Source organism: Drosophila ficusphila, unplaced genomic scaffold, assembly GCF_018152265.1.
Source record: "Drosophila ficusphila isolate 14025-0441.05 unplaced genomic scaffold, ASM1815226v1 contig_712, whole genome shotgun sequence".
In the NCBI taxonomy this organism is placed as follows: Eukaryota; Metazoa; Arthropoda; class Insecta; order Diptera; family Drosophilidae; genus Drosophila; species Drosophila ficusphila.
Window position 1 is genome coordinate 370902 of NW_025064651.1, and position 22136 is coordinate 393037.

Consider the following 22136-nt stretch of genomic DNA (forward strand, 5'->3'; position numbering starts at 1 on the left):
AACAACAACAAACATCTTGGATGGTAGTTAGCCCAAAGCTGCTAAGCTGTAAACAATTCTCCCCCCGAATACATTCACACTGATTCCCTGATTTATGCTCGTCTTAAAGTTGGTCTTTCAGCCAGTTTTTTAAAGGTTGGAAATTGCACATTTTATTTTGCATTTAAAAACCTTAATATCCCATCAATCTACACGCTGCAGGGATTTGAAACCCCTAAAGTTTTGTTTACTTAAATCAGTTTAAAATGTGTTCCATTTGTACAAAATATTACTAGTATATTTTCTGGTGATTTCCTATTTTTTTTATATAAGAACCTAGGCTGATTAAATATTTCAGTTGATCCTTATAGATTGCCACCTGGTTAACTATAAACAAGTTGTCCGGAGAGTGGGTAAACCGGTTAACTGGGCTAGTGTTCGAACAGAATTCAAATACCACCGCAAAAAAGTGCGATTTTTTCTCGCAGAAGCCCCAATCGATGGGATAGTCAGGACATGTTTCGCTTCCCCGCTGCAGTTTATCCCCAGGCATCGGTGTTCAAACCCCCCCTAAGCCCCCCTTCCCCTCCACCACTGCAATTTAGGAGCTGAAAAAGCGAGGCTCTTAGCTGACAAGCTCGCTTGCAGTTTGTCTGAAACCGTCGTTGTCCCTGGCTCTCTGTCTGTCTGTCCATCGTCCTTCGTCCTTTTTGGCCGGGCTTGCCGCCTGCTCCATCATGTCGGCTCCGCCTTGTTGGCGGTTTTTCTCCTTCTTTTCCTTCTGCCTTTTTTTTTTTGGCCAACAAGCGAGAAGCTTACATGGAAATGCGCTCGAGGACGTGGCATGCAAACCAAATGCAAAGTTAACCATTGCCATCGAGCAACTGGCGTTTGCCATATCCATATCAATGCACCTCCTCCATCTTTGTGCAAATTTTGCGCAAATTGATTTGTTGTTATCGCACAAAGGCGCGGGGTCCAGGCGGGCTCCTCGTGGCAGAAAGTCTCTGGGGCCAATTCAAGTGGCAGGCGACAGTTGGCAGCAAGGAGAAGGGATTTCTGCTTGGGCATGCACATTTCTAATGCACCTGCCCTCCCCAATTGGCTCAATTTTCGGTGCCGTGTCAGGACAACTCACAACTGGGCCAACTGTCAGGCCCCCCGAACTCGCCTCCTGTTTTCTTTGTGTGTAGACGACTCCCGGCTTTGGTTTTTCCCTACCCAAGTGCTCCAAATTCAATTGTGTGTCGAGAGGGGCGGACCCATCCACCACATTCTTGCGAGAAAACCATACGAAACTTCGCATGTGAGTGACTCTTTGAAAGCCAATCGACTTCGACTTCGACTTCGAGGGAGCTGCCCCCATTCCAGACTTCTCCCCACTTTTCTGGCTCTCGTCTAGCGAAACTTTTCATTATGCACTTGGAGGCCATCGCAATAATGTGCAGGAATTGCTTTCCACTTGACTGTCTTGCAAAAATATTGTCATGAAATCTTTGATATCTAAACGGAAAATAAAGTTGTTTGCCAATATTTCATGGCAACGAGATTTGAGTATGTGGTAGTAACATTTACTAGAGTAACTAAGTACTTTGTTATAGAATATTTAAAGCTACGGGTGTTTAAGATGCTACTTGTGCTTAAAATATACCAACTGGAATCTTTTATGATTATTTTTAAAGAGGTGCAAAAATGTATTAGAATGTAAGGCGATACTTTATGTTCCCCAATAAAAATTGATGAACCTAAATAGCACTTTAACAATAGCAACTTTTAATGTTTTTTTTTCTCTTTAAACAACTGGACCCCTATAATTTGTATCCAATTATAATTACGCCTCCCGTCAAAGGCTTTATAAACTATTTCACACTCAGACACACACAGCAGCACACACATAGAGACTATGTACAGAGAGATATGGATAAATATGTACTTGGGGGGAAAAAAGATATTGGGGGAGGCAAACAGAGAGGCTGGAGTACCATTTACAGAACTTTGTGCACCAGCACAACGTATTACATAATGCATAATTGGACAGCAGTTTTGACGTCGCCATCTGCTTTGGTTATATTTATATTCTTTCTTTTTTTCTTTTTTGTTTGTTAAACCTATTCACTTTGGTACGAGTATAATGATGCAGATACAAAAGCGTGTGTGCAACTGGTGACAAAGTTACGAGCAAAAGGGATACGGATTCGGATTGAATATGGGAATGGGTTGCTGGGATGCTGGTTAGTTGGGAGTCTTGCGGGGATCGAGGTTGTGGCTGGCATACACGTAAGTACAAATTATGGGCCCAACATCAACATTACGATATTTTTCATTACATAAATTATTTTATAGTAGACACGTATAGTAGCTAGACATGTTGGATGGTTACAACATTCATTTCGTACTCTGTACATCCGTCCGTCACATTATTCGGCTCGGTATTTGGTATTTGGTATTTGCTATTTGGTATTTAGTATTCGGTATTTGGTATTCGGTATTCCCTTACTTTCGCGCTGCTTCGTTACATTACGTTACGTTCTTCTTGGCCCTTTTGATTTACGTTTTTGGGTCACACACACAGGGCCTAAACCTCAACTCAACTGACTTTTTTTTATGCATTCGGCTTTCGGCTTTAGGCTTTCCAGCTAAATTGCGGATATAGTTATGCATACTAACAAACTCAAATGGGGCGAAACGAAATTGCGGCTTGCATAACAGCCTCTAAGTAGGCATCAAAAACTAACAAGAACCAATAGAAAAACCGAACAACGGAAAAGGATGTTTTTGTGTATGAAACATAAATGCACGACAACATCAACAATAATAATAACAATTAGGGTAATATCGAACAACATTTATTTGTGCAACTATTTGCAAATACGTTTTTAGTTATTTTAAGTAATTTAAATGTTTTTATAGTTTCCATGGAGGCTCTTTAATAGGGTGAGCAATGACATGAAAATGTTTTTCATCTTGATTTGAAATGATTATGGTTTCCACTTCACTGAACTTTGGCTATCAGGAAGACAATGAGCTGTATGTTAATTAACGGAAATATGAATTTAAAGCGGCATAAGGCTGAACATCAGGAAAATATTCCATGTTACGTAAATAAATTCCTTTAACAAGACAAATATTTATGTACTTATAAGATTTAGTTTGGAGGGTAAATATTTGTTATTAAGAAATATGCCACTGTGATATTGATTTCGGAGTTAAGCCACTTTTTCTTATGTGAGTAAATTTTTTCCAAAATTGAAATACCCTTTCTCAAACTCTTTTAAGAATATTAAGTTTTGACTCTATATGAAATGCATTTTTTAATTTGTTTTATTTGTTTATGTTTAGTTTTTTGGGGATTTGTTTTTACAACAAAGGAACACAACACAAATTACAACAAGTAACTAAACAATGTGAAAATAGCTAACACAAAAACATTTCGCTAGCTAACACATAAATTATCTTTGCATGGCTCTCGCATAAAATGTTGCAATTTTTTCTCCTTTGGCAGAGATAAATCATATAAAAAATGCTAATTCTATGCGACAGTGGCCTCAAATCCAACAGCAACAGAGGAGGACTCTGGGGAGAGGTCCTTTCAGTAGGAAGGACATTGGGCCAGGACATGGGAGGATCCCCTGAAGCTGCCGTTCTGTGGCCACCGAAAACTAGCTGAAGCTATAAATGATGAGTGATGGTCGCTTTTGCAGTTGTTTCTTATTTGATATTTTTGTTTTTGGTTGGTTGGTTGGTTATAGAGAGAGTTTTTTTTGGTTGCTGTGGTTGTTTGGGATGGTTGTTTGGTGGGTTGACCTATTTGCAACTTACCCATTCGGACATTTCGTGCGTATCAGCATTTCGATGATGATAATTTAATATTAAAATCGTTGACACAACGGATGAAGCTACCATAAACATTATGCAATTGAAATATGTACCTGTTGGTTGGTTGGGCGTGTTGTCAATATATATATTTATATATATATAAATATTATATATATTTATTTGTTCGGTGTAGGAATATATTGTAATTGTTGTAGTGGTGCATGGATTATTGGTTAGTTTTATTGTTATTGGATTGAAGTTTGTTGTTGTGTTAGTTCGATTGGGGTAACGCATATTTCAAAGATTTTATTCATAGTGTACGGTTTGGTTTCGTTTAGTTTTATATGCATTTTGTGAGCACATATAATTTTTGCGGAAGGTACATAGTTTGTTTGAAAGAAAGAAAAAGGCAAGAAATATGTACAAAATATTTAGTTAGTACATTAAATGCAAAAATGTTCGGTTTGTTAGCTTCTTAATCGTTGAGTTTTTAAAAGGCATAGCAAATGTTATTTTCGAGAAAAATACATATAGATTTATTATCTGTTTTTAATCACACACACACGAGGTTAACTTTAGTTTTTATACTTTAGACATAGGTAGGGTATATATAGAAGTTAGACACCAAAAAGTGTAAGCCAAAACGTAATGAGGAAAATTCAACAAGATAACTTTGATTTTAATTTTGTAAGCACTTTTTGGAGGAAGAGAATTCGAATTTGAGATTGTTTAATTTTGGAAAAACAAAATTATGAAAGAGTTAAAAACAAAGTTGGTTCGGTTTGTCGTAATTTGGTTTCAAGTTTGATGTTGCTTATATAGTGGAGCTGTTCCTTCTGTTGCCTTGATTTGTAATATTTTGTATTAATTTGTATTGTACTAGGAACAACCCAACTATATTCCAAATTCAGATACCTTAACAACCGAGACTAATAATATTTATAACGTGCAAGAAACTCGTTGTCAAATATGTGTGCATTAGTCAAACCAACTCGTGTTTTAAGTATTTATATATTGTATTGATGGGTTTTAATTTTTGGGGTTCTGATAATACGTTTTTTGCAAAGTTTTTAAGGGTTTTATTCAAATTTATATGCCCCTCTAGTTATGATTTATCGGTTTTCTTTCGCTACGTTCTTTTGGAAGCGTTTATTTTTGTTGCATCAGCGTGTATTCTCCTTTAAGACTTCAAAGCCAAATACTATTGTATAACATTTGCCTTTAATGCCAAAGGAAATATAAATCGACAGCTGTGCTTCAAAATATTTTGGGTTCTTTTTTAATTGTGTGTCAAAGTTTTAATATTATAAAATCATCGGATTTTATTTGGATTTTAAAATCATTTTAGAAATGCATGGATATATAAAATGAATATGCAACTGCAACTTTAGAGAGATATATATTTATAAACGAGTACATAGGTATATGAGAGTATCACAGTATAAGTGTTTACTTAATGGATTGCAATTAGAGAACGACAACTGAGGAGCACTTGAACTCAAAAGCAATAAGTACACACAGCGATAACATGATTTAGGTTTACATTTACGAGAAGCTCTACCATCGACTACAATTGGTTAACGAAATTATCTTACCCAATAGTGGAACCGCATCGGAAGTGGCCGGCATTGTTTCGGCCACCATATTGAGAAACACGGTCAGCGAGAGCAAGATGGTAACACCTAGATATCAGATGGAAAAATCGATTAAGTATGATGTACTACCTTGTGGTATGTATAATTCAAGGCAGGCATAATTTGTGCAAGTTGGGTCGGTTAAGGGTACTTCAAAATATTTATATTATATGAAAAATGTACGTTTCATTGTAAAAATTCTTTCCAACTCACCATTCATATTCTAAACATAAATGACAAATTTAAACTTTAACAAATATCCTATAAACTGTTTTATTTATTCCCATTTTTAGTTGTAGTAAATTGTTTAGCATAGTCACCACTTTCCTGAGTAATTATTTCCCGAAATCACTTGCCCTTGTCAAAACATGTAGCTCGACTTCACTCGACAGCCCACATCAGTCACACTCCTCCGGGGAGTCGGTTTAAACTTCTACAACCTTTTGCTAAGCTTTTAATACTGATGTCGTGCACTTTCCAACACCCACTTGCCTTGCTAGCCATTTATTTCTATTTCAGTTCTGTGTACTCAGACATCGACGGAGTTACAGTCCTTCGGTCGAGTCCCAACTGATTTTGCCAGCCACTAATGCTCTGTCCTGCCGATTGACGGCACTCTTCGAGGAGCGCTCCTTCCGCCCGGCTCGTTGAACACTTTTTACTACTCAGCCATGGCGGCATTAAAAGTTCAATAGTTTGTTTACCATCTCCGAGACTGTGGCGTCATCAGCGGAATTTTGTAACGACGGCAATAACTGGTAATGTGCGATGTCAGTCAGTCAGTCAGTCAGTCAGTCTGTCAGTTAGTCGGTTAGTCAGTCAGTGGGTTAGTCTTTCTAAAAAGTGAGCCAGCTGGCTAAGGAGCCACAGCTCATCCTTGTTGACGCGATTATGGCAGGCATCTTATTTGAAATTCGCTGCTTTTCCCGCCGACTAGGCTGTCATTATTTAAAAAGTACTTGGCAAATACTTTTCAAGCGGCTCTTCAGCTGTTTGCATGCATGTTGGGGATTCTCCCCCTTCCCTTTTCGCTTTCCCTTGTTTTCCCTAAGTATTTGCGTTGCGTAAGTGGTTTGAAATTAATGTGGCTTACTTTCCCCTTCTAGTTGGTGGCACTAGAATTAGGATTAGAATGTTTCCCCCGTTTACTCACCCAGTGATAGCTTTTCACCCGAATCCGGCGGCAGGGTGAATCCGAGCAGGGCCATCGAGGCAATCAGGACACAGGGTATGATCAGGTTGAAGAAATAGTACAGCGTCCTTCGGCGGATGATGATGGAGAAGGTGATATCTATATAGGGTTCCGGGCAGCAGTTGTAATAGATCTCGTTACGCTTGCCAGGCACACCTGCGATGGTTCAATTTGTACACAGCGTGTCATTAAACAATTGCATATAGGCTTTGAATCGGTAATTATGTTCTGGTCAGATTTGTGTCTGTGGCAGACTTTACTTGCTACTCGGGCTGAGCATCTTGTTCTGAGCATATTACAAGAGTTGAGCAAAGTTGGGGAGTTGAGTTGAGTTGAGTAGAGTGGAGTATGGATAGTTGGTGGCAGTGGAGTGGCAGAGTAGCGTTTAGAGTTTCAAAAGCGTGTTTGGTAACAGAGCAGAGCAGATCAAAGACTAGAGTGGCTGGTAAGTGTAATTGAAGCATTATTGCCATTTACAGTTCTTCAATGTTTTACAGATATGAGAAGTGGTTGGTAAATTTGTGTGCTGTGTGTTTCTGCATGCTGGTTGGATGTTTCTGTTTCTGGGCTCTGGGTTCTGGATTCTGGATTCTGGATTCGGGGTTAAGGGGTTGAGGTTTAGTTGAGGGTAAACATAGTTTCGGAAAGAGTTTTATTTGTCTAGGCAACTAATTGTAAGTAAAGTTAAGTAAGAGCAGAGCAGAGAGTGGAGAAAAGCCGAGCAATTTACTATGGGGAAAAGTTTTATGCACTTTGCTTTACCAAAATGTAAATACGTAGTAGAAAAGTATGTAGTATGTAGAGATAAGAAATCGTTTGCGGGTTATTCAAGTATGCATATACATGTACAAAATCAAAGTTAGTAAGTTGAAAGTGGTGTAGTGTAAAGAGTTATTGGCTGTAAATCGAGAGTTCCTGATGTGTCTAAGGGTTGTGTAAACTGCACTTGTTATTATGACTTGAAATTGAGCTCCAGAAATATTTAACCTAGCTCGCATTTTATTGGCCAACTGCGACAAAGCAAACTAAAACCACAGCTCAACTAAATAGTTGTCCCAGAGATGGTCCTCGCTGATTGAAAGATTCCTCGAACTTCTGCTAATCTGCTTCCTGTAAGAAAATTTGTCCTCGAATTCTAAAGTACTTCCCATTCAAAAGGCATAGTACCCCTTTCCCCGATAACTTCAGCTTAATTGCTTTTCCCCCAACCGTTTTCCGACATGTTCGCAATCATATTTGCAATAAAAACTTTTGGCGAAAGCATTTGCCATATGCCCAAAAGAAATGCAGAAAGAAAGAAAATAGAAAGTAGGAGTGGCAGTGGGAGTGGAAGTGGAAATGGAAGTGGCAGTGGGTAGACAACAAAACTTCAAGCTAAATTATCTGCTCAACTTACTCCAAGATTACCAAAGGGATTACCAGAGACAGAGACTGCGAACAAAATGCCTTGGCAGCGTATTTAAAAATGACCTAGCTACTTTGGGGTCCCTCCCCGAATTTCCAAACTCCTTCCCACAAGCGTTTACCTCTTACGTCTGGCTGGGAGCACTTGGCCAACTCAAAATAATTTGCATAAGCTGGTAGAGAAAAAAAGCCGCAAATGCGCATACAGCATAAGAAAAGGATCGGAGGGGGAAGGAAAAAAGGAAGAAAACCCCGCTGAAAAACTTTGGAAAACACCCGTAAAATTACGCACACAAAAATAAAAATCAAAAACAGAAAAAACGAGAACTGAGAACAAAAGAGAACAAAAACGAATGGAGTTGGCAAATGAAACTAAAATTTGTTGCAAAACATTTTTCTTCTTTGCACTTTTGTGGCCAGTGTTGAGTTGAAAACTTTCTGTGTCTGTAGAGGCACTAATTTACAGTGCATACGAGTGAATGTGCGAGGATGCAGAAGTATTTGTCTTTTAATTTCTTAATTGGTTCTGGTGCATGGTACTAACGGCAATCTTAAGAGCCGAGCGCTTTTCCCTTTAATTATCTATTCAGCTAGTTCGGAATTTCACCAGACAAAAACGAGGGTGTGGCTGGATTTTCAGCTGTCATGGTTTTTCACCAGGATGCTTCCATTTTCGCATTGACTGCGAACGAATTTTGGTCTTTCCTTCATTGAAACTTTTTGGGTTTTGTGTTTTTGTTATTTTACTCCAGTTTGCTAGCTAGTTGATTTCTTGCTCTAACTGCGCCTTCTCATTGCTCAGTTCGCTTTGTTATTTTAAAATATCTTCTTGTTTTTGATACAGGGTAAACTCACTTTAAAACTTTGTTTAAAATGTACGAAAACTAAACGCAATTTAAATACCTTCAACCATAGATGGATGAACCATTTTTAGTTCGCACAAATATGTATATTTTTTTAAAGTAAACATCTTCATAATTTTTCTTTTCTAAAGAAATGTTTTTAGTTCGCCAAATGTATTTTAAAGTTCTCTATTGAGGGTAAAAGGTATTTGATCGAAATGTAAACAAAAATATTGTTTCCAAAATGCTTATTAAGTAATATTAAATTCGCTCTAGTTTAAATTTATAATGTACAGTTGCAGCGTTCGCGTTTCTATAAAAATTCCCGTTTTTCGATCTAAAATGTTAATCAAAATGCAAAAAAAATTCCGTATATCTTAATGGCTGCCTTAGTATTTAAGGACAGTTAGTATAAGTTAGGATTATAGCATTTAAGCGTTTTCTATTCAGCATTCAGATTCTTATCGTACACGCTATCGACATGCCTTTAGCTTCGATTAAAAAAGGATTCAGATATTCCGGAAAAAATGATCTAAGGTTAATGCATTCAAGGGCCAGCCTTACCTCGGTATTAGGTTTATAACTTATTTTGGCCTGCACTTGGAGCAGCATATTTAGGCTGCACGGAAGCCCAAAGTTATGCTCCTCCAATCAGACTGCTTACACTGAGAGTAAACGAAATGTTTACGCGGCTATTTCGGACTTAAAAGTTAAAGCGCCCAAAGAATTTTTGCGATAGTTTTGGTTGTTATTTTTTGTTTTTTGTTTTGAAAGTAGAGTGAGTGGGAGAACACTGGATAAGCGTGTGATTTGGGTGGAGTACGAAAGTATTTTAGTAATTGGGTGGGATAACAACAACAGGGTTCATCGAGTGCCTTACTTAATTCCGTATTCATTGACCTCGAAATTGAATGAACGAACTATAGAAAAGTATTAAAAGGGGGTGATGTAAACCGACTCATCTCTAAATGATTGAACGCTCATTTCAATCACGTATCGATGAGCAACACAGTCGTAGTTTCGAACGGAACGAGTTCGGAACTTTAGTTCGCAGCTTGAACCCTGCTCAAGAGTGAAAGAGAGTAAGTAAGAGACAGACAGAGAGAGACAGAGAGAGTGAGAGTTGAAGTTTGCTATTGTGTGTGTGTGTGTCACTGTGCCAGTGTGCTGCACAGAAAAGTATGCTACGAATTAACAGCCGCAGAGGCCGAACTGCGCGAAGGAGGAGCAGCGATTCCTTAGCACTTTGCCATTGTCTTTTCGCCGGCGGAGGATGTGGGCTCCCCCACCTCCACACACACTGCAATCGGGAGCACTAAGTAGTGATTTCTGAATTCATATCTTTCTTTTTTTTTTGTGAATGCAAGGAACGGAGTCTCAAATTCTGAGGATGTCGAAGTATGTAGAGAGAGGAAGGAGTCGCTCCAGGACGACGTTGGCTTACTCACCCAGTAGTTCCCACTCGCCGTTGAGCACGTAACTGCTGATATCACCGCCAGTTTCATCTTGTAATTGTAAATCCAGCTTTTTATACGATATATTCGGGGAGAGGGTAGAATAATGTAAATATCTCACTCGCATCAGATGCACAAAAGTGAACAAAAAACAAACAGAAAAGTAAATGATAATTATTACTCGAATCGAATCGGTCAAGCATAACAACTACGAGTTCTTTCGGTCAGTAAGTGAAGTACTTCCTGGTTGCCTTGCTTGGACTTGGGAGACTGAACCAAACCTGGAATCCGTCGTAGGTCCAACTGCCGAACTTCATCTCGCACCGCTGATCGTCGAACGGGAACCACGTGATGTCGATCTTGCACGTCGACTTGAAGATGCCCGGCGGAACGTACAGACAGGATCCGTTGTTCCGCACCACGACGTTCGTCTGGTAGGTGCCGTCGAATCCCTCATCCGCACTGTTGTACATCAGCACGTCCGGCTTCCAGATGCGATGCGGCGGTATTCGCAGGTCCTTCACGCCGCCGTAGTCGGAGGTGTTCCAGCGCAGATTCATGTCGTTCCACTCAAGCTTCAACCACACATTCGTGACTAGCAATTGATTTTTCTCGTCCTGCCGGGGGATTAAAAAACAAACAGGAAGTTAATTACACACGTCGTTCGGAACCAAGTATTAATAATTAACGCGTAAAAAACGCTGGCATATATAACTGCATTAATAGAGTGAAAAGTTTGACTGAAAATTCGCACTGAATGTGTGTTTTTTATACAAGGGATTTCCTGCCGCAACGGATGCGAGTTGCTGTGGGATTTGGTCGGCAGCTCACTCACTTCATAAAAATGTGGCAATTGCACCAATGCAAGTAAGTCTGGACATGGTTGTTTCCTCAACCAGCTAAAAAACTGTTTACCTTTCATTTTGCTTAACGGATATGGAAATAAACTAGGTGATCGGATTTTTTCAAAAACGATTTTGCTTAAGTTTCAGATTTGGTATTTAGTCATTCAGAAAAATACAACTCATTACGTATTCTGTTTTCTCCAGGGGGAAGATCGAACGGGAAAACCAAAATCCGGCTGCTAAAAAATCCACAGCTCTTCACTTTAATTGAGCTTTAATCAAGATAGTTGAATTTTTAAAATGCAGCCTAGTCGGTTGGCCCAGGGGATGTGGCCCAATAACCGAATCCGCGCATTGCAGCGAAAACCAGACGCCGAATCCGCCGCAGCGGCAGCTGCTCCTAAAAATTCAACTGCTGCGCACAGGGCGTATGTGTAATTTACAATTAAATGCCTGAAATATTCATGGTTCACTCGGTGAGCAGGAAACAACAACAAAAACAACAGCAACGAAAAAGAAATCGTAAAGCGAATGCGAGAGTGCACACTGGGAAAATGAAAACAACTGGCGAAAAGCAAATCTCGGGCGCTTAACTAACAAAGCGAGAGCCAAGGACCACAGGGAACCGAAAGTGGCGAGGATGGCAGGATGGCAGGATGGCAGGTCGAAGGACTCGGGATGAGCAGCAGCTTCGCGCCGCTCGAATACTTTGTCCGAGCATGTTTCGTTAGTCAGGGTGCAAGTGCAATCAGAAATTGGGCTCAAATATGCGACAGAAATGCGGTGGAGATGAAATGGATCCCAGCGTTTGCCCATCGGAGAACCGAAAAACCCGCAGGCGGTTCCACCCAACCAGCGCCAATATGTTTTCCGGGCAAATCGGATCGGCTGATGAGGGATTGAGGGGGGTGGGGACTATAGAGGAATTCTGGAGGCCCACAAAATCGAAGCATGCGGCAAATATAACGTTGTAAAGGAGCGACGTGGCAGGACTTGGTAATATTGCGGCCATAACGCGGTGCAAAGGCAAACACGAAACGTGTCCCTGTGTGAGTGTGTGAGTGTGTCTGTGTGTGTATGTGTAAGCCTGGCTAAATATAGCCATTACATTATTGCACTTGACTGCAGCAGAGAGTCCATTTCGGCCAGCCACCCCGCCTGCAAACAGCCCTCCCGCCGCCTGCATACTTATATTTTGCAGTGCACTTTGCGACTGCGGCCACAGCAGACAAACAAATGCCTGACGCTAAAAAGTATGCCATGGTTTTTGCGAGGACGAAAGCGGATGGCAGGAAACAGGGTCGACAGCGACCTAATAAAATTCCGTTTTCCAAATTGAGTTTCTGTTGACGCTCTATAATTTCGCCGGCTTACACATTGAGTGCGTTTTTTGGTTAGTCGCGCCACTCGAATAATTCGCTTAGCAGGCCACGGAAACGAAATGGTTTATCTCTTTAAAGATTTCGCATTTCAAACTTACTGAATAGAGCTCTATCCTATTTTAATTTGTTAATTTACTCTTATTCAGACGCAAATCATCATCAACGGCTTTCTTTTGACAGGACGTTGCCTTTCTGGTTATTTATTTTAACTGCAGTTGTCGGCAAAACTCCTATTTCCCTCCCATCCAATTTAAATTTAGAATGCGCACGTTCATTTGGAGTAAAAGCGGTGCACACAATTATAAAACTAACAACCGCAAAACGTGAGAGCGTGAAATATTTAATTAAAAACCCAGACAAAATGGAAGTCATCCTGTAAAAACTTATAATTGTGTATTTATTTTAAATTCAGGTAACGAGTTTGGCAACGAACAGAAGGGAATTCTCTGAAAATATATTGAACAAGTTTTTCTGTAAAAGCATTTAAAAAAACACATAATGTGTATAAATGATTTTAAAGTTCTGAATTTTATATGCAGTATGGTACTCTTATTTTAAGCCTGTAATAAATATTATTTCTCTGTGCCTCGTCGGTCGTCTGGCCTCAAAGGTTTTTGATGCATCCTTAAAAAAAGGCGGAGTGCTCGAAGCCTGTTGGCTGTTTTTTGTATGTTTCTTAGTGCAGCAGCCGCAGAAGAACCGTCCGTGTATAAACGAAGCTTATTCGCATTCAAATAGTGTGCGTGTATATGAATGTATATGGGCTTATGTGTGTCTACTAAAGGAGGTAAAGAAGAAAAAAACATATATATAAATAAATGGCGGCTACGAGCGGCAGTTGTTGAATTTTAAATGAGCAAAAAAGCAAACGGCAAAATTATTGCAGCCCAAAGTTTTTATTTCCCTCGCTCACACTTTTTGCACAGCCTTCGACGGGGCCAAAGACAAGTTTCGTTATGTGGAAATTTGCATATGTGCCGCGCAAATACATATTCTCGCAAAATCCACACACACCGAAACAAATACACACACAAACGAAGTCAGTTCATTGACATGGCAGGCCAACAACGTTCGGGGAATTTAAAAAATGGAAAGCCAACTCGAAGCCGACTGAAACTGTGGCATAAAGCGCGGCGCTTTTTTCCCCACGCACTCACACTTACTCACTCGTACACACACACAAGCACACACATACACTGAAGCGCAGGCCTAGTTTCTCATTGTCCTGTATGCATAAAAAATGGCTGGCCCATCTCGACTTCATTACTCATTTTCCGCTGATATCCGTTGATATTCACCCCTGCCCTTCCGTCGTCCTGCGCCTACTTAATCACTTCCTCCCTTTCTCCGCCCCCTTCCCCTCCACCTCCTTTCGTATCCTTCCACATCCTTAGCCTTCGTCTTGGCCCTTATCTGAGCCCTCTTCGCCGCCGCCGCCACCCCGCCGCTGTCTTTCCCCCATTGATGCCAATTAATCTGCGCCTCGCTTTGTCTGTTCCTTTTTAATTAATGCGCCTGGGAGTTGTTTTATTTGTACTTTCACCGCCTTTCACTCCGCCTGCCCTGTAATTTCACCTCCTCGCCCTGACAGTCAACTTCTTTTTGTATCCTGTTTTCCCTGGCCTGTTTTTCACTTTCTTTTTTTCAGTTGGCTTTTTTTCAGAATAGTTCTCAATAATCCCCATTCCATTTGTCATGCCGGCTGATTGTGCTGAACGGCAAAAGAATGCTTATTGGCTTACTCACAGCCTAGCTTTCAATTTGACTCACTTTAAAATGGATTACATTTTTTGGTATTAAGTTTCGAATCAGTGGATATTCTCTAAAACTATTGGGAGTCACTTATGCAAGGTATTTACTGCCAGGAGAGAATGAGCCGTCTTAATTACATAAATCCTTTTCCTTTTCTGTTTAATCCCACTCACTTAAGATTAAGGAGTATTCATTCCTTTGTATTGAGAACTCGCGAAATTCCTTTCTTTGCCTTTAAATGTTTAATTTCTTTCACAGAGTGTTTCGTTTTTAAATTGTTAAGTGGTTTCGATTATTGTTTTCATTATTTCCTTGAATGCGAGTATCCTGCTCTTAATGTATTACGGCCAGGAGATTGCTTTCACTCGGCGCATTTAATTAAAATACACTTCAGTATTCATTTCTTCCACTGGGAAAATAATTGGAACTGATTTCAACAGTGCTCTGCTTTTATATTTGGAAACAAGGGGAATACTTGGGTAATTGCAATATGCAATTAATTTGGCGCTGTTTGTATATTTTCGAGAGCTTACTTTTCTCCCTTAAGCAAATATACTTGTGTATTGATAGGTTTAAATAACAATCATATGACAATTTAAAAATAAAAATGAGACCTGACGGTAAATATTTACCATGTTGTTACGTTTACATAACAGCGGGGTGCATGTCATTATAATTTTATTTAATTTTGTAGTAAAAATTCAATTTAAAACGCATCCGCGGTACGGTTTCTCAGCAGTGGGTCAAAGTGCTGCCCCAATTCCAGCGAAACTCCATGCCAGCCACAAGCCATTGAGCAATCCTCTGGACCGGACAGCCATCCTGCCACCACTTACATGTATTTATGTGGCCAGGCGACGTTGTGCTCATTTGACAAAGTCGTATCTGCACAGGAGAAACGGGAACGATATGGAGGAGTGGATAGGAGGCACATGGATCCTCCGTCGCAGTCAGTTGCACAGGCACAACATCAATCAAAGCGAAAGTGAACCAGAAGCCAAAGCAGAAGGAGAAGCCTTTCCCCTCAAACCACGGCCGAAAATGCATTGAAAGCATTTGCGAAAGTATGCCAAGCATGTCCATAACCATCTATGCACATGGGAAACCTGTTTATGTTGATAGAAGCCCCCGACAGACCAACGAGAGACCATTGATGGCTTACGTGTACCGGGCCAAGAATAGAAAACCGCTGGCAAAGTGTTGCACGAAGGCATTCTAATTTCATTGCCAGGCGTGGCGCATAACAAAGGGAAAGCTCTTCCGGACACATACACAAGCACACGACTCAAGAAAATGCAATTTCCAGCGGCAAAAATTGCCAACAGGAAGTAAATCGAGGGGGTGGCGATATGGCTTTGTCCTTTTTCAAAGACCCGTTGACGACCTCCGGGAAAAGCAATTATGACCTGTGCTTTACATAAATCAAATGGGGATAAAAACCATATTACACAAGGACTGCCATTGTTTGAATGGTCCTGTGATTAGAATCCTCCTAAGCTCACTTTCTGCACAGCTGCCGAAGGAGCCGAGCTGTTGACACTGCCCGATAAGTGAAATTGATGGAAGGAAAAGGGCCTCCATGTATCCATTTTTCCATTGTTCAGTGGCACTGTGGGTGCAGTATTTTCAATTGCAGAGCCTCTGCTGCTCGGGATTCCCTGTCAGGTGCTTAATCTTTAAATTGCTTGGAGACCCAGTTGGAGGAGGGTGAAAAAAATATGCAAATGCAGCTGGAGCCCTGCATTTAACAGTTAAAATATTGCCACCGTCGAAAGATGGCGTATCCCCATCGGACAACTAATGGCATCGCCGACCTGCAACTGGCAGAAAAATCGTTTTCACAGGAAAAAAAAGAACATAATTCTTTTTGACGTTTTTTCCGCTGAATTTTTCTGATTCGATTGATTGAACAAATGGCATAACCAATTTTTTTGTTTGATAAAAATGACAGATCAACTTGCTAAAAAATGCAATTTAAAATGTATATCAACTGGAATCTTCTTTGAACAAATTCAGAATTTGTCAAGCTAAGAAACGATATTTTCACTTTTCAAATGAAAAAAGAAAACGAATTCTTATTGGCTTTTCATGACTTTTTCCCGTTTCTTTTTATACTCTGGTGCAATAAACGCCAATGCCAATTGAGATGGGGAGTGGCTGGAGAGTCATATCCTTTATTATCGCACCATATGCAACTAATTTCCGTACGATTACGATTCCCCGTCAAGCATTAACAACTTTTTGATTGCCGTGACATCTAAGCGGGCCACTAACAGTGCGCAATAAAAGTTTGAGTATGCCACGCGGGCCTCGTAAACTCTAGTTTGGCATCCGAAAGGTGGCAACGGTCGTCATTCCCTCTCATTTTGCCCGAATGACCCCGATTTTGGGTTTATATCCCCGTCGCGTTCGGCTGCCCTCCTCGCCGCTTCCAGTTGCCGCCAGTAATTGCTGCTTGCCTGTCGCTCCTGCTGCGTTTTGGAGTCGAGTGTGCGTGCTGCAGTTTTTACTGCCACCTGCCACATGCCACCCGAAACGGAACGAAACGAAACGGCAGCAAACAACGACCGCCAGCGCATTGTGCCCATTCGTTCTGTTCTTTCAACTTCATTTTGCACCAGCAGCAGCAACTCGCACTTCATTGCTTTGCCCGCGCGAAAAACTCCCTCCCCAAAAACCCCCTCGAAAAACCCCGCGAACCCTCGAAACCCTCGAAACCCGCACCCCCTTTCGCAGCCCTCGGGTTTATATGTTTTGGCACAAGGTGCGAAAAGCACATGTGCAAATTTTATTTATTCATTTTATTTGCATGCCAAGTGTGTACGGCTGTATTTTATTGTAAATGCACGGCTCAAAATCGGTAAATGCTGCCTTTTAGGCAGGCATTGTAAGAAAATCGGTTTTATGTATTTTATTTAAAGAAGATAAACATTTCTAGTTAAATAAATTAAAGAACAGAAACCAAATGTGTGTCAAAAAATAAACAAGATTTTATTTTTAATTTTTTAAAAGCAATTTTATTTAATGGTGATTTTTCCCATTTTTCAGCTTAAGTTTTTTTTTTCTGATATCCCATTTCTCTTAGTGTGCTTTGCATTGCCTTTCACTGTTTGCCTTTGTGTGAGTGTATTTGTTTGTGTATGTGCGACTTTTAGCGCGTCACTGAATGCGCAGTTTTCTAGCGTCTGGAATCGTTTTCGCTTTTATTTTCTGTTTTTTTTTTTTTTTTTGCTCAGCCATATATGCCAGCAGCAACTTTTCTGCGTTGCTGTTTTTGCTTTTCATGCCTCATGTGTGAGTGCCTTTTGTTTGTGCGCTCCATTTTGCTGAATCCCAACTTTGTGCGGGACACCAGGCCTGCCTTTTTTTTCCTGCCTGGCTCAGGAGCTGGTCCTGGTTTTAGTTATGACTCCGAGGGGGAGAGAAAAGCGGGGGAATGGCCAAACAAACAAGCCACACATACGGACAAATGCAATGCAAATCTAATATGAATTGAGGTTGTCTCACTAACAAAGGCAAACGCCTCGCGTCGCCTTTTCCGACAGTTTCCACCTTATTCGCTCGCCAGTTCTTTCTGCAGGTTCCTCAAACCACTTTCCCACACCCCCCCTATCCCATGACTTTTCACCCCCAACGCAATTGTAAGTTAGGGAAAAGTTTTCGCAACTGATGAATGCAGAACGAACGCCTGCCCGCTCGAAAGGTGAAAATGAGTCAAACGCCGCACATGCCACATGACGTTGCATGTAATTTGCTCGACACTGCCAGTCAGCCAGGATATGTGTGTGTCCTGTCTGCAAATAGGCCAAAAGTGCGGGGGGGCGGGGAAGGGGCTGCCATTCAAGGAACAGCCAACAGGACACACATGGGTGTAAGTGTAAGTGTGTGTATGTGTGTGCGCTGCTCTCCGGCAAATAATTAAAATTTCACTTTCTTGGCAATTCACTTTTTGCCCAGGACCAAATTGTGTCATCAGGGATTCTTTTTTCGAGCTGCCTACTTTAAGGCGCCTTTTGAAAGGTGCAAAAGAGTTTTGAAACCGAAAGTTCCCTGCTGACACAGAACTGGCGGTAATTAAAACGGGAAATTAAGGAAATGCTTTTAGTTCCGCGATCTTAATCACAGTGAATGCTTTAAGTTAACTGAGTATTGCGAAGGGTTTTTACTTGAATTTAAAGATTCTTTCTTCAAACACTGACACTAAAATTAGTCAGTACTTAAGCGGACTTAAATAATTAATTAGTTGTATCATATATAACTAGTACTTACCACATCGATAATTTGCATTAAAGTTAAACCAAAGCTTAATTGTAACGGGTCCGATTCATTGAGAACGGGACGTTCTAGTGAATTATAAGGATCCAAAAGATCATGTAACAGTCTCTTTTCATGATATCCTGCTAGGCAAACTGCAAGTAGATAAAATTCGAATTAGTGCATACAAGTTACTCGGCAAACTTGGATTCGAGTCCTGCACAAGGACTGCAGCAACTGTTTGCCATTTCGCAGGAGCGCCGCAAATCAACATCAATAATTCGGCAAATGGAAGGGAAGAAGGGCAAGTGGCTTCGTGGGGAAGACAACAACTAAAATTTATTGATATGCAAAAGTTTACGGGTTTTTGGTTTCTGCAACTTGGTTTTGCTCGGTCCTTGGACTTGGCTTGGTCCTTTCCTTCGAGGGGAAATTCAGGACCTCTTTGGATGCGGGCCTTGCAGTCGGCGTCGAATTGGAAAGGCAACAGAGAATGGAGTTCGAAAGGATGGCAAAAGAAAAGTTTTTTGTTCTTCCTCGCTTTCCCAACACACATATGTCTTTCCCAGTCGCAAACTTGTGTGTGTGTGTGTGTGTGTGTGTGTGAAGAGACCATTGTTCTCTGGCAAGCGAATAACAAAAGGAAACTTTTATTGAGCAAAAGTTTTTCACATACAAATTTTCTTGTTACGTTTTTTCCCCAGCGATAATAGATTGCCTCACCCACACCCACACACACACAAACACACACATACAAACACGGACATATTCGCATCGTTATCGTGGAATTATTTATGCATGAATGTGGGCAGCAGAAGAAACTACAAAAGAAACTAGATGAAGTTGAAGGAGGGATCCAAGTTGCTCGCCTGCTCTTTGCCTCTCAATTTGATAATTTCTTAAGAGTTTTCCCCCAGTTTTTTGCGCAGAACCCCCCTTTTCTTTATTTTCCTTTTTTTTGGATTTTTTGCTATAAAAGCACTATAAGCAGACATTAAGTAGCGGTAAGTGGCGGATTTATTGAGTTGAGCGATTGAGAATGCAGTTCATGTGGCAATGGAAAATAATCTGGCGAAATTGCTTTTCGTGGGGTTCTTCAAATTGATTTAATCCCAGATTGATGTGCAATGCGGCATTTGCCCTAAATTCGAAGAGCTTGACGGTAATTAAATTCTCGAATTATTCCACCTTTTGCTTTGTGTGCACCGTGCACCTTTTTCTTTTTCCTTTTTTTTTTTGTGGGTGCAGCGGTAAAAGTTGGAAAACTATTGTACGTTGCGAAACTTTTCACTTTCAGTGAACTAAGCCCGCTTAACCCAAAAGATTTGCATACGAAATGAACAGCGTTTAGAAATTATGCACATGAATTTTTTAGTTTTAATTTGTCTTTGGTCCTGTTCCAGCTGGCTTTCTTCTGGCTCTGCCACTTTCTACGTCGTTTTTGCATATTTCATTCGCTTTTCACGCGCTCTCTCTTCCTTGTTCATTTAATATTAAAACAAAATGACGAGCCTGCGGGCCAAAAAAAAAAAGAAGCGGAGGGACCAGATGAAGGAAAAACTGCAGCTAACGAGCACGGGCCAGGCCAACAATGAGTGGGTTGTTGGGTTGTTCAGTTGTTTGGTTTCTCAGTTGTTGGGTTCTTGGGTTGGGTGGGTTGTTGGGTCGGCGGACAGGGCACCTAGTTAGGCCTTTAAGGCAAAGCATTGACACCAGAAGAGCGGAGGAGTGGGCCCAGAACAAAGCAACAGGAGCGCAGCAGCGGCTCAGAAGAGACAAAACCAGCAGGACAAAATAAAAAAAGAGGCCAACGTCTGATGAAGTGTCAAAATGAATGTGATAATAAAACAAATATGAGGGCCTGCCAGCGATCCTGAGTATCGGCCGCCCATTGTAGCCGCTCACAAAGGCGACTTTTGCCGACTTTTGACTGCGACATCACGAGCTGCTGCTTTTGTTTTTATTTGGCTTTGTTGTCTAACCATCATAAACAGAGAAGCAACGAACAAAAAGTGATATGTATAAATTATAAAATAAGGATAAAACTTATTTTGGGAGCCACAAAAATTAAGCTAAAAACTTAATTGGGTTATTTTATTAAACCTAAATCAAAAATTCGATAATGGTTTACTTATTTAAAACTCTAACCAAAAATGTCTCTCGTTATTCCAAAAATTGCAATCGCGTCAGTCAAAATAAAGCCAGTTAATTAGTGGCTCGGCCAAAAAGTCAGGGAGTCATTAACTTTCCATTTTAGAGTCGTTAGCTTTTCGCGAAGTCGAGTCATCTTTAAATTTGGCTTTCTTCCGCTCTCTCTATATTTTCCCAACAGGCTGCGGCCATTTCGAAATGCCTTTTCAATGGCTGCACTTCCGTTTCGTCATTTTCATTTTTTTGGTTGATGCCCCGGCAGCTTGGTTGTCGTTCTTGTTTTTTGTTGTTGTTGTTGTTATTGTCCGTCGGCAGGCCGCATAAAATTGCAATTTTATTGCAGTGGAGCATGAAAAAGTAATTGCTATTCCACAAAGCCAAACCAAGTCGTTGGCCAGACAGAGAGCGGTGGAGACAGAGGGAGAGAGAGGGAGACAGCGCGAGGAAGTGCGGCAACAGCTGCAAGAACTGTGGGTTGCAAGAACGGCGGGTGAACGCGGCACACTCGAGCGGGCCAATTTAATGTGCCAAATAAAAAACAACCGAAATTGGTTAGAAAATGCAGCTGCCTACGAAACACACGCCGCAACAACACCAATAATAACGACAGCAAATTGGCCGACGCTCCTCCAAAAAAAAAAAGAAAATAGGAGCCAAAAAAAGGAAGTTCGCTGAAAACGAATTTTTCGAAAGCTTTTCAATGATGGAATACCCTTTAAAATATAATTATTAAAATAATAATTTAAACTACCTAAATAACAATTTTTTTAAGGAATTTGGCAAGGACTTTAACCGAAAAATCCGAGTTACACAAAATTCATCCAGGAGTCCAGACTCCCATCGCATCAAATTATTGTAATTCTAAAACTTATAGCTTAAACAGTAAAAGTTTATGCTTAATGTAAAGAAACTTACAAATACTTCTTAAATTCTGAATGTAAACACTTTTTTCGGCAAGTTCTTTTCTCTTTTCTATCGTTTATCCGCTTTCTTTTCCTTGGCCAAATAACCTCAGATAAGAGTAAAGAGATGTCAGAAATATTTCGACTCGCGCTGTCCGCCGATATTAAAAATTGAAAGCAAAATGAAAACTGACGGGGCGCCAAACCACTTAAGCTCCCAAAACCGATACAATATGGGGTGGGATTCGCCGCGTTGGAGAAAGCGGCGAGGGGACGAAAGTGATGAAGCCTGATGGCTGTCTGTTCAGAAGGGTGAACACTGTACGGGCGGCCCACCTGCTAATGGCTGCGGGGAAGGAGCAGGGATTTTCGGAGGAGAATGCGGGGCTTTGGGAAACGAGAGAGCTCAGAAGCGAGCGTTTTAATAGCGCCAAGGTGACGCTTAACCATTCAAAGCTTAATTTATGCAATAAAAATTCCAACACTAACCCGCCCCTTCGGAGTCACCCCCAATTCTCCCCACCTTACA

At 40.8% G+C, this 22136-nt stretch overlaps 1 protein-coding gene across 1 annotated transcript in view; it reads right to left on the reverse strand.

Annotated features, from left to right (window-relative positions):
* The window catches only part of LOC108090043 (neuronal acetylcholine receptor subunit alpha-7), a 53513-nt gene that overhangs the window by 2214 nt on the left and 29163 nt on the right, over window positions 1-22136 (reverse strand). Inside the window, 6 exon segments of the mRNA XM_043208797.1 lie at window positions 3799-3908; window positions 5391-5477; window positions 6583-6777; window positions 10316-10391; window positions 10603-10938; window positions 18570-18709. Coding sequence (XP_043064732.1) covers window positions 3799-3908; window positions 5391-5477; window positions 6583-6777; window positions 10316-10391; window positions 10603-10938; window positions 18570-18709 — 944 coding nt within the window.